The following is a 22130-nucleotide window of genomic DNA, read 5'->3' as shown; positions in this document are numbered from 1 at the left end:
AACAAATTGGTAACCAAAGATTTGGCTCATTTATTTTTTAGATTTCTTCCTGAAGTCTCCGCTCCAAGATATCCAGAGACCAACTTCTTTCTATACCCACTTGTGCAACCCCTGGGTCTCCCTGTTAGGGGTGAGTAACTTCATTTTTCTCTCAATTGTGCTTGAGAAAAGAATTCCGTTAGAAATGTGAATCTAGGGGGCTGCATAGGGGAGAGGAGAAAGGAGAGTCTTAACTAGGAGCAATGTGATTTAAGTGTGTTACATTAGAATTTAGATGAGTCTACAAATGGCAAGATTATACTTAATGAACTACTTATTTTAATCAATGGTTTACTTTAAAAATAATTAATCATCTATGATAACCTCTGGGTCTCTAAATTTTTAGGTATACCAAATTAGCATAATTTCACTCTAATTTGTTTCTTCTAGGCAGGAGTAGGACAAGGAGCTAGGATAGAATATCTATTTATTGATAGATTTGATTATGGGTACTTTCAGGTGGGTGTCTTCTCAAATATTTGTTTAAGTGAGGTTATGAATTATGAATTATATGTGAACTTCAACTATTCAGAATTTATAGTGATCAGAGGTTGATGAGAGGGACTCTTGTTTCTTATGGCCCTGGCCTTGTGGCTTGCTTACCATGTGATAAACCATTAGATGATTTGCCCTCCCTACTTTGTTTCCACAGGCTTTTGTGTCTCTTCTTATCATGTTTGTGATCCAGTGGGTCTACACCCTCATTAACATGGGTGTTGCTGCCGTTGTGTATTTCTACATTGGTCGGGCCAGTCCAGGGCTTCACCTTGGTAAGCAGCAGAGCCTTTTTGCTACCATCTCCCTTCTTCTCTTTCAGCATTCATTGAAAAAATGTATTTTGAGCACCTATTAAATGCTGACACTGACTCAGCTCTCAATCCCATTTTCAAGTAGCTTATAGCTTAGGAGGAAAAATATAACATGCACACAAATGGTAACAAATAAAAAATAATAACAACTTGTTAGTTGCCAGAAGACATATGGCAATAAAATTGTTAACAACAATTTTATTGTTGGAAGAAAGAAATGGAAATATGCTGTTTCAGCTTTCTGATACTAATGTGAAATATTATAAGATCACTTAAAGGTAGACCATAATAACTTAAAAAGGTATACTACAAACCCTAAAGCAACCAATAAAATACAACAAAGAAGTATAGCTAAAAAGCCAATAAAGAAGATAAAATTGAATTTACAAAGCACTCAAAGTGAAATAGAACAGGAAAAAAGAAAATGATAACAAAGGACATATGAGACAAACAAAAAACAAATAGCAAGGTGCTTTACGTAAACCTTTCTATATGAATAAGCACACTAAATATAAATGGTCTAAACATTCCCAGTTAAATGGTTAAACCCTGAGATTGTCAGATGGAATAAAAAAATCATGATCCAACTATATGCTGCCTACAAGAAATGTACTTTAAATAGAAAGGCCAAAATATATTAAGAGCAAAAGGGAGGGAAAAGGTAATACAATGATAACATGAATCAAAACAAAACTGAAGTAATTGTATGAACACCAGACAAAATAGATTTCAGAGAACAGAATATTGCCAGAGATAAAGAGGGTGATTTCAGAAAAGTAAAGGGAAAAATTCATCAAGAGGACAAAACAAACCTTAATACTTACACACTTAGAAACAGAGCTTTAATAACATGATGTAAAACCTGACAGAACTTCAAAAAGAAATAGGAAAGTTCATAATTATAGTCAAGATTCCAATATCTCTCTCTCAATAATTGCTGAAATAAGTAGGCATAACATCAATAAGCCTTTAGAGGACTTGAAGAACATTGTCAACAAACTTGACCAAACTGACATTTATAGAGTATTCCACCCAACAATAACAGAATATGCATTCCTTTCAAGTATACATGAAACAGCAGTGCCTGGGTGGCTCAGTGGGTTAAAGCCTCTGCCTTTGGCTCAGGTCATGATCCTGGGTCCTGGGATCGAGCCCCAGATCGGGCTCTCTGCTCAGTGGGGAGCCTGCTTCCTCCTCTCTCTCTCTGCCTGCGTCTCTGCCTACTTGTGGTCACTGTCAAATAAATAAATAAAATCTTTAAAAAAATATATACATGAAACATTTACCAGGATCGACCATAGTCTAGGATTAAAAAATGTTTAATAAATTTTTAAAGTTTTTTTTTTTTTAATTTATTTGAGAGGGAGTTAGAGTAAGAGAGAACATGAGAGGATGAGAGGGGAGAGGGTCAGAGGGAGAAGCAGCCTCCCTACTGAGCTGGGAGCCCAATGCAGGACTGGATCCTTGAACTCTGGGATCATGACCTGAGCCAAAGGCTGTCGCCCAACCACTCAAGCCACCCAGGAGCCCCAACTGTTAAAAGTTTTTAAAAAGATTAAATAAATTTAAAAGCATTCGAGCAAATTCAAGAACACAGTATGTTCTTTGACTAAGGGGAAGGTAAATTAGAAATAAGTAATAGAATGATATTCCAGTTATCAAAATGTTTAGAAACTAAAGAACACTAAATGACTAAGATAAACTCAAGAAACTAAATAACTGATGGCCCAAAGAAAATATAATAAGTGAAATTACAAAGTATTTTGAATCAAACAAAAATGAAAAAGTAACATTTCAAAATTATGGGATGGAACTAATTCTGTAGTTAGAAGGAAATTTATACACATTGAATGCATATATTAGAAAGATATATATTATTATATTATATATTAGAAACCAATATTGCACAGTATGTTAACTACTGAAAATTTTTAAAAAAAGAAAAAGAAAAGAAGAAATTTCTGAAATCAATGACCCCAATTTCCAACTTAAGAAACTAAGGAAGAGCAGATTAAACCCAAATAAGAATAAAAAAGGAAAAAATAAAGATCAAAATAGAAATCAATAAAAATTTTATATAGAGAGAATGCAATAAGACAAAAATCTGGTTATACGAGATCAATAAAATTGACAAACCTCCAGCTAGACTGATCAGTATAAAAGGAGAAAAGGCACAAAACTACCAATATCAGGAGTGGGAGAGATGATATTACTAGCATCTACAGGTATTAAAAGTAAAACAAAGAAATATTATAAACAGCTATATGCCAATAAATTTGGCAACTGAGATAAACTGGACAAATTCCTCGAAAGTTGGAAATATCAAGGCTCACTCTAGAATATAGGGCTATTTAGGTAATCTAAATACCTTGTCACTGAAAACCTGCCCACAGGGGCACCTGGGTGACTCCATCGGTTAAGCCTTCAGCTTAGGTCACGACCCCAGGATCCTGGGATTGAACCCCGAGTCAGGCTCTCTGATCAGTGGGGAGCTGCTTCTCCCTCTCCCTCTGCCTGCCCCTCTGCCTGCTTGAGTGCGTTCTCTCTCTCTCTGTCAAATAAATAAATAAAATCTTTAAAGTAAATGATTAAATAAAAATAAATAAAAACCTGCCCACAGAGAAAACTCTAGGCCCAGATGGCTTCACTAATGCAAAGTGCCAGATATTTAAGGAAGGAAGAATATTAATTCTATAGAAACTCTTTGGAGAGCTCTACACCAATATCCCTCATGATGTAGATGCAGAAAGTCCTAACAAAATTTTTACAAGTTGAATATAAAGATGTATAAAAAGGATAATACATCATAACAAAATGGATGTGCCCAGAATTCAAGGTTGGTTTAACATTCTAAATTAATTAGTGAATATTCACAAACAAGAGAAAAACTACAAACATTTTTGAGAAGAAATTAGAGAGGAAATTAAAGAAATAAATGAAGAGATGTACAGTATTTTTGAATTGGAAGATTCAATATTCTTTTTTTTTAAATATTTTATTTATTTATTTGACAGACAGAGATCACAAGTAGGCAGAGAGGCAGGCAGAGAGAGAGGAGGAAGCAGGCTCCCCGTAGAGCAGAGAGCCTGATGTGGGGCTCGATCCCAGGACCCTGGGATCATGACCTGAGCCGAAGGCAGAGACTTTAACCCACTGAGCCACCCAGGTGCCCCAAGATTCAATATTCTTTTTTTTTTTTTTTTTAAGATTTTATTTATTTATTTGACAGAGAGAGATCACAAGTAGAGAGGCAGGCAGAGAGAGAGAGAGGGAAGCAGGCTCGCTGCTGAGCAGAGAGCCCGATGCGGGACTTGATCCCAGGACCCTGAGATCATGACCCGAGCTGAAGGCAGCGGCTCAACCCACTGAGCCACCCAGGCGCCCCAAGATTCAATATTCTTAATGTTAGTTCTCCCCAGATTGTTCTATGGATTCGACACAATCCCAGTCAAAATCTCAGCTGCCTTTTGTGGAGCAACTGGCAAGCAGGTTCCAAAATATTTACATGGAAATGCATAAATCCCAAGAATAGTCCAGATAGCTTTGTAAAAGAACAGAGTTGAACTTACATTACCTGATTTCAAGACTGATTATAAGCTAAAGCAATTGAGATAGCATGGTACTGGCATCAAGATAGACAAATCAGTAGCCAAAACAGAAAGTCTAAGAAACAGTACAAAGACAATTTAGTGGAAGAAAAGTCTTTTTAGCATATGATGCTACTAAAATTGGAAATCCATTTTCAAAAAATAAGCTGCAATTGCATACATCGTACACTATGAAAGTAACTCGAAATAGATCATAGAATTAAATGTAAAACCTAAACTTATAAAATTTCTAAAATAAAATATAAGAAACTGTGGCTGAATGAGGCAGATTTCTTAGATACAACACGCAACGCAGGAAAAGAGTTGATAAATTGGACTTCATCAAAATTAAGAACTCTGATCTTCCAAACATACTAGTAAAGAAATGCAAGGTTTGGGGCGCCTGGGTGGCTTAGTTGGTGAAGCATCTGCTTTCAGCTCAGGTCATAATCCCAGGGTCCTGGGATCAAGTCCCTTTTGGCTTCTTCTTTTCCCACTCCCCATCTTTGTGCTTTTTCTCTCTCTCTGTCAAATAAATAAATAAATAAAATCTTTTTAAAAAATGAAAGAAAGAAAGAAATGCAAAGGCAAGCCATAGACTGTGGGAAAATATTAGCAATTCACATATCCAATAAAGGACTTGTATCTAGAATACATAAAAACTCTCAAAATTCAATAGTAAGGAAATGACAACAAAAACAGGCAAAGATTTTAAATGGATCTCATCAAAGAACATTAATGGATGGCAAATAAGCACATGAAAAGATGCACAACATGCATGTTCACTAAGAAATGCAATTAAAATCACAACAGACTACTATACACCTATTAATATGACTAAAATTAAAAGTACTGACGATAAAAAAAAAATACTGACCATGCCACCTGTCGTTGAAGATATGGAGTAACTAGGACTATCACATACTGCTGGTGGGAATGTAATTGATACAATCACTTCATAAAACAGTGTGGCAGTTTATTAACAAGTTAAACAGGGGAGGTGGGTGCGGTGATGGATAAAATAGGGGATGGGGATGAAGGAGTGAACTGGTGATGAGCTCCCAGTGATGTAGGGAATTGTTGAATTGCTATAATGTACACCTGAAACTAATATAACACTGTATGTTAGCAATATTAGATTAAAATTTAATAAATAAATTAATAGATAAGTAAATAAATAAGTAAGTAGGTAAGTAAAGTTAAACATACACCTGCTATATGAACTAGCTACGGGGTCCTAGTTATTTACCCAAGCGAAATGAAAGCACGTGGCCATAAAAAAAATGCACATGAATATTCAAAGCAGCTTAATTTGTAAAGAGGCCCAAATTGGAAACAATTCAAATGTCCACCAAGAGGTGACTCTATAAATGAATTGTAGTATAGCCATACAATGGAATACTACTCAGCAATAAAAAGGATGAACTTTTTTTTAAGAATGGGCATTAAGGCTCACCTAGGTGGCTCAGTTGTTAAGTGTTTGCCTTTGGCTCAGGTCATGGTCCGGGGTCCTGGGGTGCAGTCCCATGTCAGGCTCCTTGCTCAGTGGGGAGGCTGCTTCTTTCCCTCTGCCTTCTTCTCCCTCTGCCTGCCACTCACCCTCTTGTGTTCTCTCTTTCTATCTCCCTGAAAAATAAATAAATAAAATCTTAAAAAAAAAAAAAGTATGGACTATTGATCCATGCAGTGACATGAATGAATCTCAAGATAGAGATGCTGAGTCAAAGAAACCAGACTGAAAGAGTATATAGTATAGTATTTCATATGTGTATAATTAATATTTTATATATAATTTATATATAAACCAGACAAAAAGAGTGCATAGTGTACTTTTTTGCATATATATAATTACTGAAAATTCAAGCTAATCTATAATGACAGCAGATCTGTGGTTGCCTTTGGATGGGATTCGTGGGTGGGGGGATGCATGGGAGGGAGGTCTTATGAAGCAGCTTGAAGGAAGCTATTGGAGGTGATGGATATGTTCATTATCTTGTTTGTGGTGATGGCTTTACAGTACATACATGGGTCACACTTTCCAAATTTTGTACTTTAAATACATGTAGTTTGTTCTAAAAATGTACTAATTTCTTTTAATTAGTAAGATTAAACACAGGCACAAAAATGGTAAGATACACACACAGAGAAATGACAGTCACAAAGGAAGAAGTTTATACTGACAGATCCCTAGAAACAGGAGGCAGGGCAACAACTCAGGGCCAAAAGGGGAAGGAGCAGGGTTGGTCAAGAAGAGAGGAGAACTTGACCCAGAGCCATTACTGGAGTTTTAATGGGAAGGGATGGGCAAGGCAAGGAGGTAGATGAACATGTTTAGGATTGGATGGTTTGAATAATTTTGGTGGGCTGGGGTATAAGAATGGTCACCAGCTATCCAGTACCTGGCCCTGGGATGATTCAGGGCAGGGGAGTATTGGCTTGGTGTATGGGAATTTAACAAAGAAGGTGATTGGCGGTGAGAGCTCCAGATTGGTTGGTTTCTGTATCCCATAATGCTAACGTCCTGATTATACACTAAATACTATCTTATCAACCAGTTTTAAACCAGCCATTTAGATAGACAGATACACAATTTGGAGAAGCATTTTCTGAAACTACATTTGATTTGATTTCCTGAAGTTACATCTAATTTATTATATGAGATTATTTTTTTAAAACCCACATTAGGGGCACCTGGGTGGCTCAGTGGGTTAAAGCCTCTGCCTTCAGCTCAGGTCATGATCCCAGGGTCCCGGGATTGAGCCCCGCATCGGGCTCTCTGCTCAGCAGGAAGTCTGCTTCCCTTCCTCTCTCTCTGGCTGCCTCTCCGCCTACCTGTGATCTCTGTCTGTCAAATAAATAAATAAAATCTTTAAAAAGAAAATAAAAAACCACATTAAAGGAGGGGTGGATTAAAAAAAAAAGGTGATAAGTTCTATATGAATCAGTGTGTCCAATGTCAGGATACTTGGCCAGTACCACAGTAATCTCACTTCAAGCTTCAGCTCTGACGTGGCTGTATACTGAGCTAAGTGATTCACTTAACGCCTATAGAAACGTCCCCAGAGCCAGATCCTGTGGGTGTTGTACTGTGAGGTTCCAAGATGAAAATGACATCCTTTCTATGCTTAAAGGGTGAATGGTCTAGTAGGGGATTTTTATAGCATGTATTTAACATATTATCAATTTGAATCTAACAGAAAAAAATTATCAGAAAATTTTAGATTCCTAAGACTGAAGTTGGCAAATCCTCTGCTTTTTCCTCTGTAGTATGTCTTTAGTTTCTTTCTTGGGATTTTGGATTTTAGAAATTTTTGCAAGAAATTTTTAAACACTATATATGGGAACAAAGTCCTTAGTAGGTTGCTGTCAGAGTCTTGCAATAAATGAGTTTTAGTTAAACTGAAAAAGGAAAGAAAGATTTTGTGCTAATTCTGTGTGTGTGTCAGGGAGTATATGTTCACACTATTAAAACTGGACTTCTGGGGGCACCTGGGTGGCTCAGTGGGTTAAAGCCTCTGCCCTTGGCTCAGGTCATGATCCCAGGGTCCTAGGACTGAGCTCCACATCAGGCTGTCTGCTCAGCTGGGAGCCTGCTTCTCCATCTCTCTCTGCCTACCTCTCTGCCTACTTGTGATCGCTGTCTGTCAACTAAAAAGCAAAACAACAACAACAAAAAAACTGGGCTTCTGGATGTCGAGCCTTTATTAATACTTATGTATATGTTTTCCCTGCAGGATCAGCTTCCAGCTTCAGCTTCTTCAGGTGGATGAAGTCCCTTGTGACCCTCTCCTGCAGGTCTGTGCTAATGGGAGGTACTCGGGGTGTCCCGTCCCTGGCTAGGTTTAAGTGAACTATGTGTGGGAACCTGACATCTGACAACCTCAACGATGCTCAGACTCTGTTCCTCCTTGCCTTCCACCACCCAGCCACCCCAGCCCCCCCACCCCCACACCCCCGTCTCAGCTCAGCAGAAGCTTTCTCTGGCTCAAGTCTTGCCTTCATACCCTCAGGAATCATGAACAGAAGGTTTATCTAGAATCAGATTGCTGTGTGCTGAGTCAGCAAGTTCCCAGTCTAAGACACACCAGCTTCAATACACTATCAGACACAAGATTAAGGCCTCAAGGTCACCCCTTCTGCCATCTCAAATCAGGGGCGGTTGATGTGATTGTATCGGCGAACAAGCAGAGGTCAAGTACAGAAACACAGCAGAGATTCTAGAGGATTTCTGTGGCCCCTCCATGTTCAAATACACAGAGAAAGGGAGAAGTAGGAGGAGGCTTCATGGAGAAGGTACGATTTCAGGAGTGCCCTCATCTCTTTCCTGTTCCTCCTCCACCCTTCCGGTACAATGCTTCCTCAACTTTGAAGGCCTCAGGACTCTGGAAAATCACTTCCCTCCCCTTTCAATACCAGTGAGGAGCCAGGGCTGCGGGCTGGGAAAATCCAGGCAGGACCCAACCAAGCGTTCATTTGGTTTCATTTTGTTGGTTTGTTTCTGAAACTAGAGATGTCTGGGTTGCCCTTCCCGATATTGCCACCTTCTGTGCCCTGGCGTTGCTAATGGATGATCAGAGCCTTTCCCATTGATCCCACATGTAAATTCAGAATCCTTTTTTTTTTTCTTTCCATTTTTAAAAATTGTGGTAAAACAGACATGTCATAGACCTTATCATCTTAAACCACTTTTTTTTTAAGTAGGCTCCACACTGGGCTTGAACTCACAACCCTGAGATCAAGACCTGAGCTGAGATCAAGAGTCAGATGCTTAACTGAGGCACCCAGTGCCCCCATCTTAACCATTTTTAAGTGTATGGTTCAGTGGCATTAGTTCATTCACACCATTGTGCAACCATCACCACCATCCATCTCCAGAACTCTCCATCTTGCAAAACAGAAAGTCTATGCTGACTAAACAGTAACTCCCCATTCCTCCCTCCTAAGAATCCTTTTTAAAGACAACCTTTGTAAGCCCTCTAGTCTGTTCAAGTCGACAGAAGAAAGGAAACGTTGGTGCTAGAGCCTAGGATGATGAACCAAAAGGAGCAGGGCTCTGGGAACCACCAGGGAGAGGACTGGGAGGAGCTGGTGTGGGGGGGGGAGACCCCTGTCCTCTGCCAGGACGATGGCTTTTGTCCTTTGTGCAGCGATAGGAGGGGGCGGGTTGCCCCCCCTCCCCAGTCTCTCTTCCAGTCTGGAGCACCAGGTTGAGTGACTTGATCTCTCTCCCCTACCACCTCGTCCTGAGGGAAAGTAGAGGCTGAGTGAACACAAGTTCTGTGTAGAAGCTGCCTGCAGAATCGAGCTGCAAGAGGTGTGTGGTTGAGAGTACTTGGCCTTATCTGATTCACAGGAATATTTTTAGGCATATTTCTGGTTGTAAAGCCTATAAGTGACCCTGGGAGGTCACTCCTCCTTAAGTTGCACTTGAATTCCAGGAATTTCACCTCTGAGGTCACTGTAATACTACTTAGGAAAAAAACAATGTCTTCGGAGGAGATTATTCTTAGAGAAGGATAGTGGGTTGGTTGGAGGGGACCCAGTACACACTGTTCATAGCTCTGCGGGCTTGTGATGTGGGTGGTGAAGGTCTCTGCTCTGTCTCAACACCACGCTTGCCACCTCACGCGGCTCCTGGCTGAGGTCCTGTGGTGGTCATCCAAGAGGTTGAAAGGACCAAGAAAGGATGATTCACTTAAAAGGAGAAATGGCTGTTTGGTAGTTTTGAAGGTTTGTTTCCCCCTCTCCCAACTATAGTCCCAGTTGCTTTTCAAAACCGAAGGATAATATTATAGAATGTGTTCGGGCAAAGGAACTTGGCTATGTGCTTCCATTACACATACAATTCCCAGAATTATGTGAAATGAAGCCTGACCTTGAGAAGGTTTTCTTTTCAGAAGTCCTAGCAATTGCCCAGGTGAGAATTCTCAGGCTGTTCTAGTCTAAAAGGGAAACATAGTGTTTCCCTGAACTCAGAAGAATACAATGGTTTCACCTTAGGAAAAAAAAAAAAAAAGCCATTAACAAAAATAATTGATCGGCAAAAAACACTTGTATGTTGACTGAATGTTACCTCTTGACCTTACATCTTGCAGATTCGACCTTTATAGACGTTCCCTCATTTCTCAGAAAAATCTCCCTCTATCTAATTTAGGGATGTTCTCAGCAAGTGGCTTCAAGCCTTAGTCCTGTGATCTAAACTTCTGTAACAGGACATTTTGCCCAGAGGCAGCTAGAGCTTTCTACTGAGGTTCCACAAGTTTAGAACATTAGATTGCTGCCTTTTTAAGATAATTGTCAAATATATTCTTTAAAGAACAGAACATTAGTACTCACAAAGTGGATGATTCTTTCTGAGTAAAATTTTGAGGAGGCAATCCATGCCTCAGGTAGGATTTCTCAGGCGCTGGGCTGACTCAGTGGGTTAAGCCTCAGCCTTTGGCTCAGGTCATGATCTCAGGGTCCTGGGATCAAGCTCCGCATCAGGCTCTGCTCAGCAGGGAGCCTGCTTCTTCCTCTCTCTCTCTGCCTACCTCTCTGCCTACTTGTGATCTCTCTCTGTGTCAAATAAATAAATAAAATCTTTGGGGGGGGGGAACAGGACCTACCACAGACTGAGGAAACTGAAGGGGACCAGGAAAAATGAGAAAATAAGGCAGGGGAGGTGACTGAAGAGCTGGCCTACGGCGATGAAGCTGATGAGTGGCAGGGAGGTGACTCTCTTTCCTTACTGCATTCTGCCTGTAGCACTTTCCTCTTGTCTCCCAGACATTTTTCTTTACGGTTTATTCTGACTCCAACTGTATGGAGACACTTCAGTGACCATGGAATCCACATCAGGATGTACTTTTTGTCTTCAGGCCAATTTAGTGTCAAAAGCCTTTGCACTTCCCCTCGTAGCAGTTTCCTCTGTAAACCTCAGCCCTGGAAATCATTCTTTGTTCAAGGTTCTTTCCAACGAACCAAAGAGAAAGCATCTCTTTCTGCTCTTCTCAGTTTTCCAGCCTCTCCATTCCATGATTTCGTTTGACAGGAAAGTGAAGAAAAGCCATAGAACCCCAATATGTCACCTTGTGGAAGGTTATCTTGTGGGTCGTCTCCCATTGGGTGGGTACATTTTCTTATGTTTCCACTAAAGAGAGATAAATATCACTCTCCTTATTTTATTTGATCCTTACTTTTTATAGTTTGGGTTCATAAACTATTACACATACAGTGTTCCGCGGTTATCTTATTTAAATGCATGTTAAATAAATACAAAATAATAAGCACAATGGCCCTTGTGCGAAGCACTGCTCTCTCCCAGAGCAGACCCAGCTCCACCGCTTAGCGCTCTGTCTTTGGTTCTGACCACCTCTGTGTTTCTCTCACCAAAGGAGCTTGAGATCTCCCCAAGAGCAGATAATTTTGGCACCGTCCCTGGCTAGGGTTGACATGGAGATGACTCAGCTCACCCAGGAGAATGCGGACTTCGCCGCTCGCGATCGCTACCACCACTCCTCCCTTGTGAGTCGTGAACAGCTGCTGTCTCAGTACTGAGGGACTGACTACTCATTAGCAGGCAGCCCAAGGACCCTCCTGCCTTGGAGCCGGCCAGGGCGCAATGGATCCAGATCCCAGAACCTTCATGATGCTGGTTCTCCTCAGTAAGAATCTCAGAGACCTGTCCTCCCCCTGCTGGCTTGGACTGTGGAAATCAGCAGTCTGGTCTGGAGCACCCGTCTCCCCCAGGGAACCACCGGAAGGCCTGCGGTCTCCACAACATGCACCCAGTTTGGAGAGCCCCACACGGACGTCAAGACTTGCAGGTGTGGAGAATCACACCAGGTTACTTGCTCTGGAGGCCACAATAAATGACTATTTTAAATTTTATTGTATTATTTATTTTTTTGAATAAATAATACACTCACATGGTTCTAAGACCCAAAGGATAATCCTATATCATAATGTGAAAGCGTCCCCTCCCATCCTTGTTCCTCCTACGTTCATCCCCTGCCCCAGAGGCAACCACTGTTCTTAGATGTACTTCCAGCATTTCTTTATGAATATACAAGTAAAGAGGAATGTGGATTCCTGTTACTCCCTTTTTATCCACAAAAGGTAGTGTATTATACATGTGTTCTGCACCTTGCTTTTCCCCTTGGAGACATTTCCATACCAATACCTATACAGTTTCCTCATTACTTTCCATTGTATCAAAGTGGCATAATTTATTTCATCAGTTCCACAATGATGACATTTGGATCATTTCCCATGTTTCTCTATTACAATCAGTTCTGCAGTGAATAATCTTGTACATATGTACAAGCATAGAGTCTATCCGTAGGATATTCCCAGAAGTGGAATTGTGAGATCAAAGGGCACATGCGTTTGCAAGCTATTATTGTTTAGGGAAAGTCTTTTTAATTAAAAAGTTAAATTACCGTGAGATACGTAATGGTGACTCATGTTCTCAGAAGATTTTGTGGGCCCCAGCTCTGTGGACACCTTTGCAGCTGTTTCACGGTAGGAGCGGGCAAGGGGACAAGAGTGTTTTGGTTCCTTGATGAGCTCACGGTGGCATTCATCACAAGCACGCCATCCTGGGGGCAAGGGCAGCAGCTTCCCCCTGGTGAGTTCAGCACCTAGCTCAGGAGTGAGAGTTCTCCTGCTAAGCGACAGGGAAGTACCCAGGGTCCATCATGACCCATTTCTTCTGTAGTAGACGTTCCTACCAATAGCCAATGTGTGGAGACTTGTTAAAGTCTGGGAGGCTTGTTAAAAGTGCAAATTTCTGCACCCCATCCATAGGTTTTGTTTGTTTGTTTTTGTTTTGTTTTCAGTAGGTTTGGGGCAGAGTCCTGGACTTGACTTTTTTGTTGTTTTAAGATTTTGTATATTTATTTGAGACAGAGCGAGCGCAAGAGAGAGCATGAGGCAGGGGCAGGGAGAGGGAGAAGCAGGCTTCCCACTTAGCGGGGACTGATGCTCTCCATCCCAGGACCCCGGGATCATGACCTGAGCCCAAGGCAGACACTTACCTGACTGACCCACCACAGGTGGCCCTGGACTTGACATTTTTAATGAGTGCTTCAGCGATTCCACGTAAGCCATCCTCGAGGCCCACGCTGGGGTGTGCTCGTCTGCTGGATGGAAGAGCTTAAAGCCAGTGTGAGGGGAAGGTCATGACTAGGGGATAGTTGGATCTCATTCTCTCCTGGAAAATGAGGTCAAGTTTACAATTATTGCCTATGCACCATTTGAGCCAAACATCAGACTTCCAAACATTATAACAAACAACTTCAACCAACTCAGTAGGCATGTGGGAAATAGTAGCAACATAAAGTGACTGTATTCATGAGGGCCAGGTTGGTGATCTCTGAAGACCCTTTTCAAAAAGAAACTGCTCTAAGTTTCTGAAATGTATCCCCATAGTTCTGGAGGCCAGACATCCAGTGTCACAGCAGCACTGCGCTCCCTCCATGGGTTCTGACTGCTGGGGAGAATTCTCTCCTTGCCTTCTCCAGATTCTGGTGGCTGTGGGCAGTCTTTGCCCTGTGGTCACATCACTCCCATCTTCATGGCCAGCACCTTCAAGTCTCTCTGCTCCATGGTCACACCCCCTCTCTTCCATGTATGTGATGTCAGCCTCTGCCTCACTCATAAGGATGCGTGTGATGGCCTTTAGGGTCGACACACACCATCCAGGATACCCATCTCAAGAGTCTTAAGGATTGGGATATGACTATCCTTTGGGGTACCACTTTTCAGCCTACCCGAGAAGCCTCTAATGATATGGCATTTAGTTCTTTTGAATTTTGCATAACAGGCTGAAAAAAAGTAACCCCACCAAAAACGAGGGTACTGAGTTTGAAAACCATCCATAGCAGAAGATTCAAGTATCCAGATAAGAACTTTGCCAATATGGTTAATGTCACAGAAAAGAGTAAGAGGAGAGTGGGGTGAAGAATTCCAGCATTCCACTCAGTATTGGGGATACCTAAATGAACAGCTCACAGTCTAGCATGGGATATAGATACTAAATATACTGAATCATCTAATTATGTCCAAAAAATCTTGTGCTTAACCCAATCATATTGCCTAAATAGTAATAGTAACCAGTACAGTGGTCATTGGATCTTAGCTGGGATCCCCAGAAAGCAGAAGTTTATGTGCTACTGCTTTCCTGAGGGTGCAGCCAGGGAAGCAGGAGTGAGAGAAATGGTAGTGACTCAGGGAGGGAGACTTGGCATTGACTTAGTAACCATTTATTATCAGGGGCAGCTGAACGCTTCATCTCAAAGGACCCTTCTGAGAACCTGTAGAGACACCTGCATCTCAAGACCTTCTTGCAGAGGAAGGAAAGGATGAGAATTCCTCCACTGGTTTTTGTTTCCCATGGTCAAAGGTTAGCCATGAGACATAACCCAGCTCCCAGCCTGACTCCTGCCCACACTTGTGACTGGCACTCTGGGAGGACCTACCGAGTTCTGCAGTAAGCAGCAACCCGTGCACGTGAAACTGACTGGAGCCCAGCAGAACTGGTCTCTGCAGGGGTGGCTGAGAGGGAACAGATGGCCTTGGCCCCAGAGACAGGTGCGACAGAAGGGATCTGGGTGGCACTTTAGAGATGTTGTATACAACTTGTGTGGGGACAAAGGTCAGTTGCAAACAGTTGTCAGAAAAATGAGACGTAGGTGTTACTGGATCATTCTGACAGAATTTACTCACCTAAAGGGTATTTAAAACTGTCAGCACAGTCAGGATATATGGCAATGAGACTAGGAACATTTTCTAAAATAGAGGGAAAGATTCTGGCCTGAAGATTTTACTGAGCAGTACACAGTTGTAGGTAAGAATGTGTGAATGAGTGAGGGTCATATCAGACCTTCTAGAAGCATGAATGTCTCCCTTCAGGCCATATGGTCTATTGATTAATCTATCCAATGAACTATCATTCCCCCATCCACCTATCCACCTACCCCCTCACCTGTTGATCTAGACAATTATCCACCCATCCACCCACCCACTGATCTACCCATCCATGGCTGGAGCAACTGTATACATGGCCAAGACCACCTCACCCGAGCCAGATACACCTCACCAATCTCAGAGCTGTCATTCCAACAGAAATGAACTCAGCCCCCACCCTCAAACTTTCAGGGTGAAATCAGACCAATTCTAGAGCCTCCTTGAGTTCAGGGCTGGGAACCAGAATAGGGGTCATTTCTCAGAAGTCTCTGGGAGTCATGCTAACAAGTCCTTTGACTTACACAATAGAGTATATCCTGCACAAACATTATAAATCAATGTGGAAGTTTGAGGTTCAAGATTCTTTTTTCCTTCCTCCCCCCCTCCAGGTTTCTGACTGAGGGAGTATATCTAAGGATGGGAAATAACGTGACAATTTATGTATTAAACCTGGACAAGGGTGTAGGAGCTATAGTGGGGAAGGCAGCTGAGGTTAGAAGGTCAGCGTTTGGGGTAATTCAAGGTGTCAGAAACATAGGAGTGAGGCAGTGGGAGGCAAGAGAATTATGAGGCAAGACCAGGTCCTGAATGGGCTTGCAGCCCACTCTGTGTGCTATGAGAATGGAAGGCTGAGAAATGATCATAAAAATCCATCTCAACATTTTATGGGGCTTCATCAGAAGAACCTTGTAAGAACTAAGTGAGCATGATCCAGGAACCACACAACTCTACACCTCCCCTGACACGTCTTGCTATTCCTGCCCTTCCACGCTGGAGACGGGGTGAGTGGGGTCTCCCACCCCTGAGGTCAGAGCCAGTGAGGGTAGGGGCCGTGGAAGCAGCCATGAACTCTGCGAGGGCAGGGACCGGCTGCTTGAGGCCCCCGTAGCGGGTGGGTGTGGGCCATTAAGGTGGGAGGGGGCAGGGTTCAGAACAGAAGGAACAGAGCACTCGTCCGGCACTGCTGTAGCAAGTGGCCTAGAACAGCACAATGTATCTCTTAGTAAGTTCAGGAGGCTGGCCATCTGCAAGGGTTCTCACAGGGGTAAACCCAGGGCATCGGCAGGGCTGTATTCCTTCCGGAGGATCAAGAGGAGAATACTTCCTGCTTCTTCCAGCTTCTAGAGGCCGCTGGCAGGCCTGGGTGGTGGGTCCGTCCATCTTCAAGCCCGCAGCCGGCCACCGCCTGCACTTTGGCGTCTGCTTCTGTCACCGCGCCTTCTCCAGCTCTGCCGTTTTCTTCCCACGCTTCTGAACACCCGTGTGGGATGACATTGGGCCCCCCGGATAATCCCGCATATTCTCGCCATCTCCGTATCCTTAGCTGAACTCCATCTGCAAAGCTCCTTTGGCCACGTGAGAAACTAGTCACAAGTTCCGGACCATCCGTGGGGGCCGGGGAGCTGGGGAAGGTGCGCAGGGGGACAGCTGAGGCACTGCGACAGAGCCTGAAGCATCCCCCCGCAAGACTCACTTCGAGTCACCTCACACATGCTGAGGAGATGTGAAGGGAGGAAGACATCCGGGGGACTTCTTGGGGAAGCTTTTTTTTTTTAAATATAAACATATAATGTATTATTAGCCCCAGGGATACAGTTCTGTGAATCGCCAGGTTTACACACTTCACAGCACTCACCATAGCACATACCCTCCCCAGTGTCCATCACCCCACCACCCTCTCCCTCCCTGCCTTCCCCCTTATTTTGTTTTGTGACATTAAGAGTCTCTTATGGTTTGTCTCCCTCCTGGTCCCATCTGATTGCATTTATTCTTTTCCTACCCCCCAAACCCCCCATGTTACATCTCCACATCCTCATATCAGGGAGATCATATGATAGTTGTCTTTCTCCGATTGACTTATTTCGCTAAGCGTTATACCCTCTAGTTCCATCCACGTCATCGCAAATGGCAAGATTTCATTTCTTTTGATGGCTGCATAGTATTCCATTGTGTATATATACCTCATCTTCCTTATCCATTCATCTGTTGATGGACATCTAGGTTCTTTCCATAGTTTGGCTATTGTGGACATTGCTGCTATAAACATTCGGGTGCACGTGCCCCTTCGGATCACTACATTTGTATCTTTAGGGTAAATACCCTGTAGTGCAATTGCTGGGTCTTAGGGTAGCTCTATTTTCAACTTTTTGAGGAACATCTCTGCTCTTTTCCAGAGTGGTTACACCAGCTTGCATTCTTGGGGAAGCTTTTGAACCAGGTTGGGCAGAGGATATGGAAAGCTTGTGAAACAACAGAATGAGGTTCAAAGACAGATGAGACAGAAGGAGCAGAGCAAGAGAAGGCAGGTCTCACCTCCAACCCCACCACGCTTCTTCCTTCCTTTGCCTTTTAAGTGGACTCACCTGGAGGGAGTTTGGTGTAGTTGCAAATTCATGGGATTCAGGGAAGCCCATCTTGGTGCGAATCCTGGCTGTATCCCTTGCTAGCTCTGTGACCTCAGGCAGCCTTCTGAACCTTTCCGATCCTCGATTTCCTTCTCTGTGGAATGGGAATTCTAATTTTGCCTGCCTCCAAGTGGTGTTGCAGGCTCCAAATAAGATGAGATGCGCCTTACTTGGGAGGAAATGGAGGTGGAGGAGGCGGCGTAAGAATGTTCTACCGCCCCTGCTGATGCCACGTCATTCGCCATGGGGAGCACAGAAAGGAAGAAACAAGTCTACCCATTGCTGCAGTGATTCTTGGCATCTGCGAGCCTGAAACTTCAGAGCAGACTGGAGTCCCACAGCTTCAGCAGGCCACACTGGATCTTGTCCACCACAGATGTAGCGGGACACCCTCCCCAGCCAGCAGCGGGAACTCTGCTCCCGCACAAGAACCAGGAGAGCCGGCCTCCCCCCAGTTCATGCCTCTTCCCCCACAACCCCTCAGTTTCTCAGACTCTTCGGCCACATTCCTACACCACTTCTCCTCTCGGGCTTCTCCCTTCCCTTCCCAGAGCGTTGGGAATTTCTATTAAACATCAAAACCCTACTGACTTTCCTTTCTTTTGAACCAGGGCTTCCCTCTAGAGCAAAGAACCCACTTTCCTGCTGGGTCTTATCCCCTCATGTCCACACAGAGCCCAAGAGGACAGGATCAGATATGGTGGTTACATGGGTGTGTGTATGTGGGGGTGGCAGTGGGAATTCTGGACTGTTTGCTCTTCTCCGGAGTTGGGGAACGCAGAAGTCTGTACTCACCACACATTCCTCGGCATCCCCACATCTGGAAGATGTGCCTGGGTTCCTTGAAGGGAGCTCATGAGCAGAAATAGATGCCCGTTTGAGGCAGTGAGTGGAGGCATAAGCCCCAGACTCTTGTCAAGTTCCTCTTGTTGGGGAGAAGGTCACATTCAAGTAAAAGGCAAAGCAGATGGCAAGAAAGGCCCCCCAGCATCAGGGGGTCCCCAGTTGGCTGTGCTCCTGGGCAAGCAGTCCATTAGGGTTGGTGCTCTTTCTCTGTTGCCTTGTCTGATGGGCTGGGAGTGAGTGGAGGACGGATAGCTGTCGGCTCCTCACTGCCATTCCCTGAGGTGAGGGGGGCCACAGCCTCCTTCTAAAAGACGCAGAAGCAGTTCTATACAGGAGTTCTGTAAGGGAGAGCCTGGGTTTTTTTGTTGGTTTTTTTTTTTCCCCCTAAAGAAACTGGACTCACCAAATGTGAAGTCTCATTTACAATAGGGGCCACGTGGTCCACATCAGGTTCACTTTGGGAAGCTTAGACGGTGAGTGACATTTCAAAGGATTAGCAGCCACATCCCAGCAGCAGCAAGCAGGCTCGATGAACGCTGATTTTTGCAATGTGACATGCAGCCTATGTGATAAGAGGCTGAATGAAGATGGAGAAAACAGCCCTGCTTTCATATATGAACCGCAAACTGAAAGTCACAAGGACAGATGCTCCAAATGGCAGTGTCAGTTTTGAATTGGGCTGCTTGTCAGATGGGGTATTCTGTGTAACTCTGTGTGTATTAGTTGGGCTCGATTTGCTGCTGTAACAAGCAGCCCCCAAATTTCATTGACCTGACACTTCAGAGATTTATTTCTGGCTCGTTCCAGTCTGATGCAAGTCAGAAGGGGGTGGGAGTCCTCTTCCCCATCATTCAGGGACCTAGCCTCCTTCTGTTTAGTACCTGAGCATTGTCTAGGCAGGCAGAGTCTTCCCCTTGAATTCTTAACATCCAGCTGGCAGGTGGAAGAAGGGGCCCTTCTAGGGAAGGGGGCCCTAGAAGTTTTAGGGCCCAGGGCTAAATGGGCTCATATCATTTCCTCTTGTTTTCCATTGGCCAGCACTAGACATACAGATGGTCTAAATGAAAGGACTGGCTGAGAAATACAGAATAGCTTTGGTTTCAGGAAGGAGAGGAACCAGGTTCGGTGGGCCCTGGTCGCTCTCTGCGACTCCCTGCCACTGTGCTGGGGACGGGAACAGCTGTGATGAGTTTCTTATTGATGGCAAATGAGTGCTGTCTTCCGATCTGTTCTTACACTTAAGCCAATGATTCTGCCATTCCTTAAACTGTGTGTAGAATTCCATTTTCAGTGTCCTCTTCGGAGCCCTTGAATACTCTAATGAATGGCAAGTCTTTGTCCTTTGAGGGTTCATTTGGGTTTCTGGAAGCATCTAAAATCACTAGGAACCCGATCTGGAAATACGGGGAGCAATTAAGCTACATTTTCTTCTTTGGGTCAAAAATGAAGTGTGACCATAAAGTCAACTGACTCTTGAGGCCATTTCCAAAGTTGGGATCCCAGCATAACACATTTTGAGGACTGACAAGACCTCTCAAAGTGCTGACTTGATAGCATATATTTAGATAAACTGTGTGGGTGTGCATGCGTGTGTGCGTGAGTGTGCGTGCACATGTGTGTGGTGAGGGACGGTGGCTATGCTTCATACACTGTCTTTTATTCATGATCTGTGTTGGTCTTTTTTGCCTGACCAGATTGTAAGACCTTCGGGAGTACAGGTGTATCTTCACTTACAAATCATCCCAATTTGTGGCTTTAGATATTTTTCCTGTGCTCTGTCAACCCATGCAACCTATCATGGATTTGTTCAGTCGCTCGCTTAGTGTTTATTGAATGTCTGTGTGTGCAAACCCCTTAAAAAAAAAATCAGACACTGTGAAACCAGATGACAGCCGTTGCTTCTGCAGCTCAGTCCGTAGGTGCTAGAAGAAGAATGTTCTGGGATGAAGGAGCAGGAATTGGGTACAGACTTCTTGGATGGCCAGGAAGGGAGGAACTGGGCTTGGAACAGACTACACTTGGATGTTTCAACCAAAGTGCTCTGGGAAGAGTAATTACCGGCAAGATTTTTATTAGACTGAAGAGACTAGATTAGCTCTTCTCTGGACTCACGTTTTATTTTTCGGCTTAAACTCCATTCCCTGGAAAATCTTCATGTCTGTTTTAGAATTAGTCACGTTATCCCAAGACACCAGACCTGAGCTTACCTCTTCCTTATGAGCAGTAGGAAGAAGCGTAAGACATAGGGTGGGCTGCAGTTCCAGGAACGAATTTGGGGAGCCCATTGTTCCATCATACAGCTGCATTCAGGGGTGAGGTGGTCAAGCCTTATTTCTGAAAGTGTGATCCTCAGCTCACGAATATAAGAAATCATCTGGGACTTTTTTGCTGAATGCAGATTCCCGGGCCCTTCCCAGACCTCCTAAATCAGCCAAGGAACATACATTTTTTTTAAGATTTTATTTATTTATTTGATAGAGAGAAATCACAAGAGAGGCAGGCAGAGAGAGAGGAAGGGAAGCAGGCTCTCCGCTGAGCAGAGAGCCCGATGCAGGACTCGATCCTAGGACCCTGAGATCATGACCTGAGCCGAAGGCAGCGGCTTAACCCACTGAGCCACCCAGGCGCCCGGAACATACATTTTTAAGCAACCTCCCCTCCCACCCCCAGGTGATGCTCGAAACTTTGAGCATCCCAGGTAGAAAGGCTTTGGGCTACGTGAATCTGGGACTAGCTGTCTTTATGAGCTCCAGGCTGTGTGATGGGCAGTAGCCCTCTCAGGCCAGGGCTTCATGTGATGTCTGCTGGGGAAGCATGCTGGTCTGTGCTGGGGTCCCATAAACTGCACTATGGGGAGCCCCTTCCCCATGGGCCACAATGATTAGCCAGAGACAAAACGCCTCAGAATATTGTCCCACTAAGAACAGTGGAGTTGGGCTACATCGCCTCGTGTGTGCACGTCTGTGCACAGGGCTATGTGTGTGTGTGTGTGTGTGTGTGTTTGCAGCTGTGAGTCTGTTTATTTCTAGAATTAGATATACACATTCTGTTGTCTTTGCCGTTAGTGGGTACAACCCTCCCCTTACCTTCCACCTCTGTCCCCACATCCTCCCTCCCTTCTAGTCTCACCTCTCAGGATGCTAGGGCTCTGTGGTCGTGGTGTTCATCTGCAACTGGGGTCCTGCAATTGGCGGTCAATCCCTAAAAATTAAATAAGAAAATCTTTCCTAAAAAAAAAAAAAAAAGAAAAAAAGAAAATCTTTCCTGAGCTGGGCATTCATTTATTATTCATTATTCATTATTACTATATGTCTATTCATATAGACACCCATATTCCTTGTCCCGTATGATCCTCGGAACAGCCCAGTGAGGTAGGCACTATTTCCCCCATTTTACAAAGGAAGAAACTGAGGCTCGGGAAAGTATTCTATTCAAGATCCCATAGCTAGGCAGTGGCTGGTCTGGATTTGAACTCAGATCATCCCTCGGTCACT

The 22130-nt window shown here is 43.7% G+C and overlaps 1 protein-coding gene across 1 annotated transcript in view; it reads left to right on the top strand.

Moving 5' to 3' along the window:
* Window positions 1–12307, top strand: part of SLC12A8 (solute carrier family 12 member 8) — a 138603-nt gene extending 126296 nt beyond the window's left edge. The window contains 4 exon segments of the mRNA XM_046003791.1: window positions 42–130; window positions 692–809; window positions 8170–8230; window positions 11812–12307. Of these exon segments, the coding sequence (XP_045859747.1) occupies window positions 42–130; window positions 692–809; window positions 8170–8230; window positions 11812–11974 (431 nt within the window). The 3' untranslated portion in view covers window positions 11975–12307.
* The last annotated feature ends 9823 nt before the right edge of the window (window positions 12308–22130 follow it).

The sequence above is a fragment of the Meles meles genome, chromosome 4 (genome assembly GCF_922984935.1).
Source record: "Meles meles chromosome 4, mMelMel3.1 paternal haplotype, whole genome shotgun sequence".
NCBI lineage: Eukaryota > Metazoa > Chordata > Mammalia > Carnivora > Mustelidae > Meles > Meles meles.
Note: the sequence above shows the minus strand (reverse complement) of the source record. Positions and strands in the feature narration are given on the sequence as shown.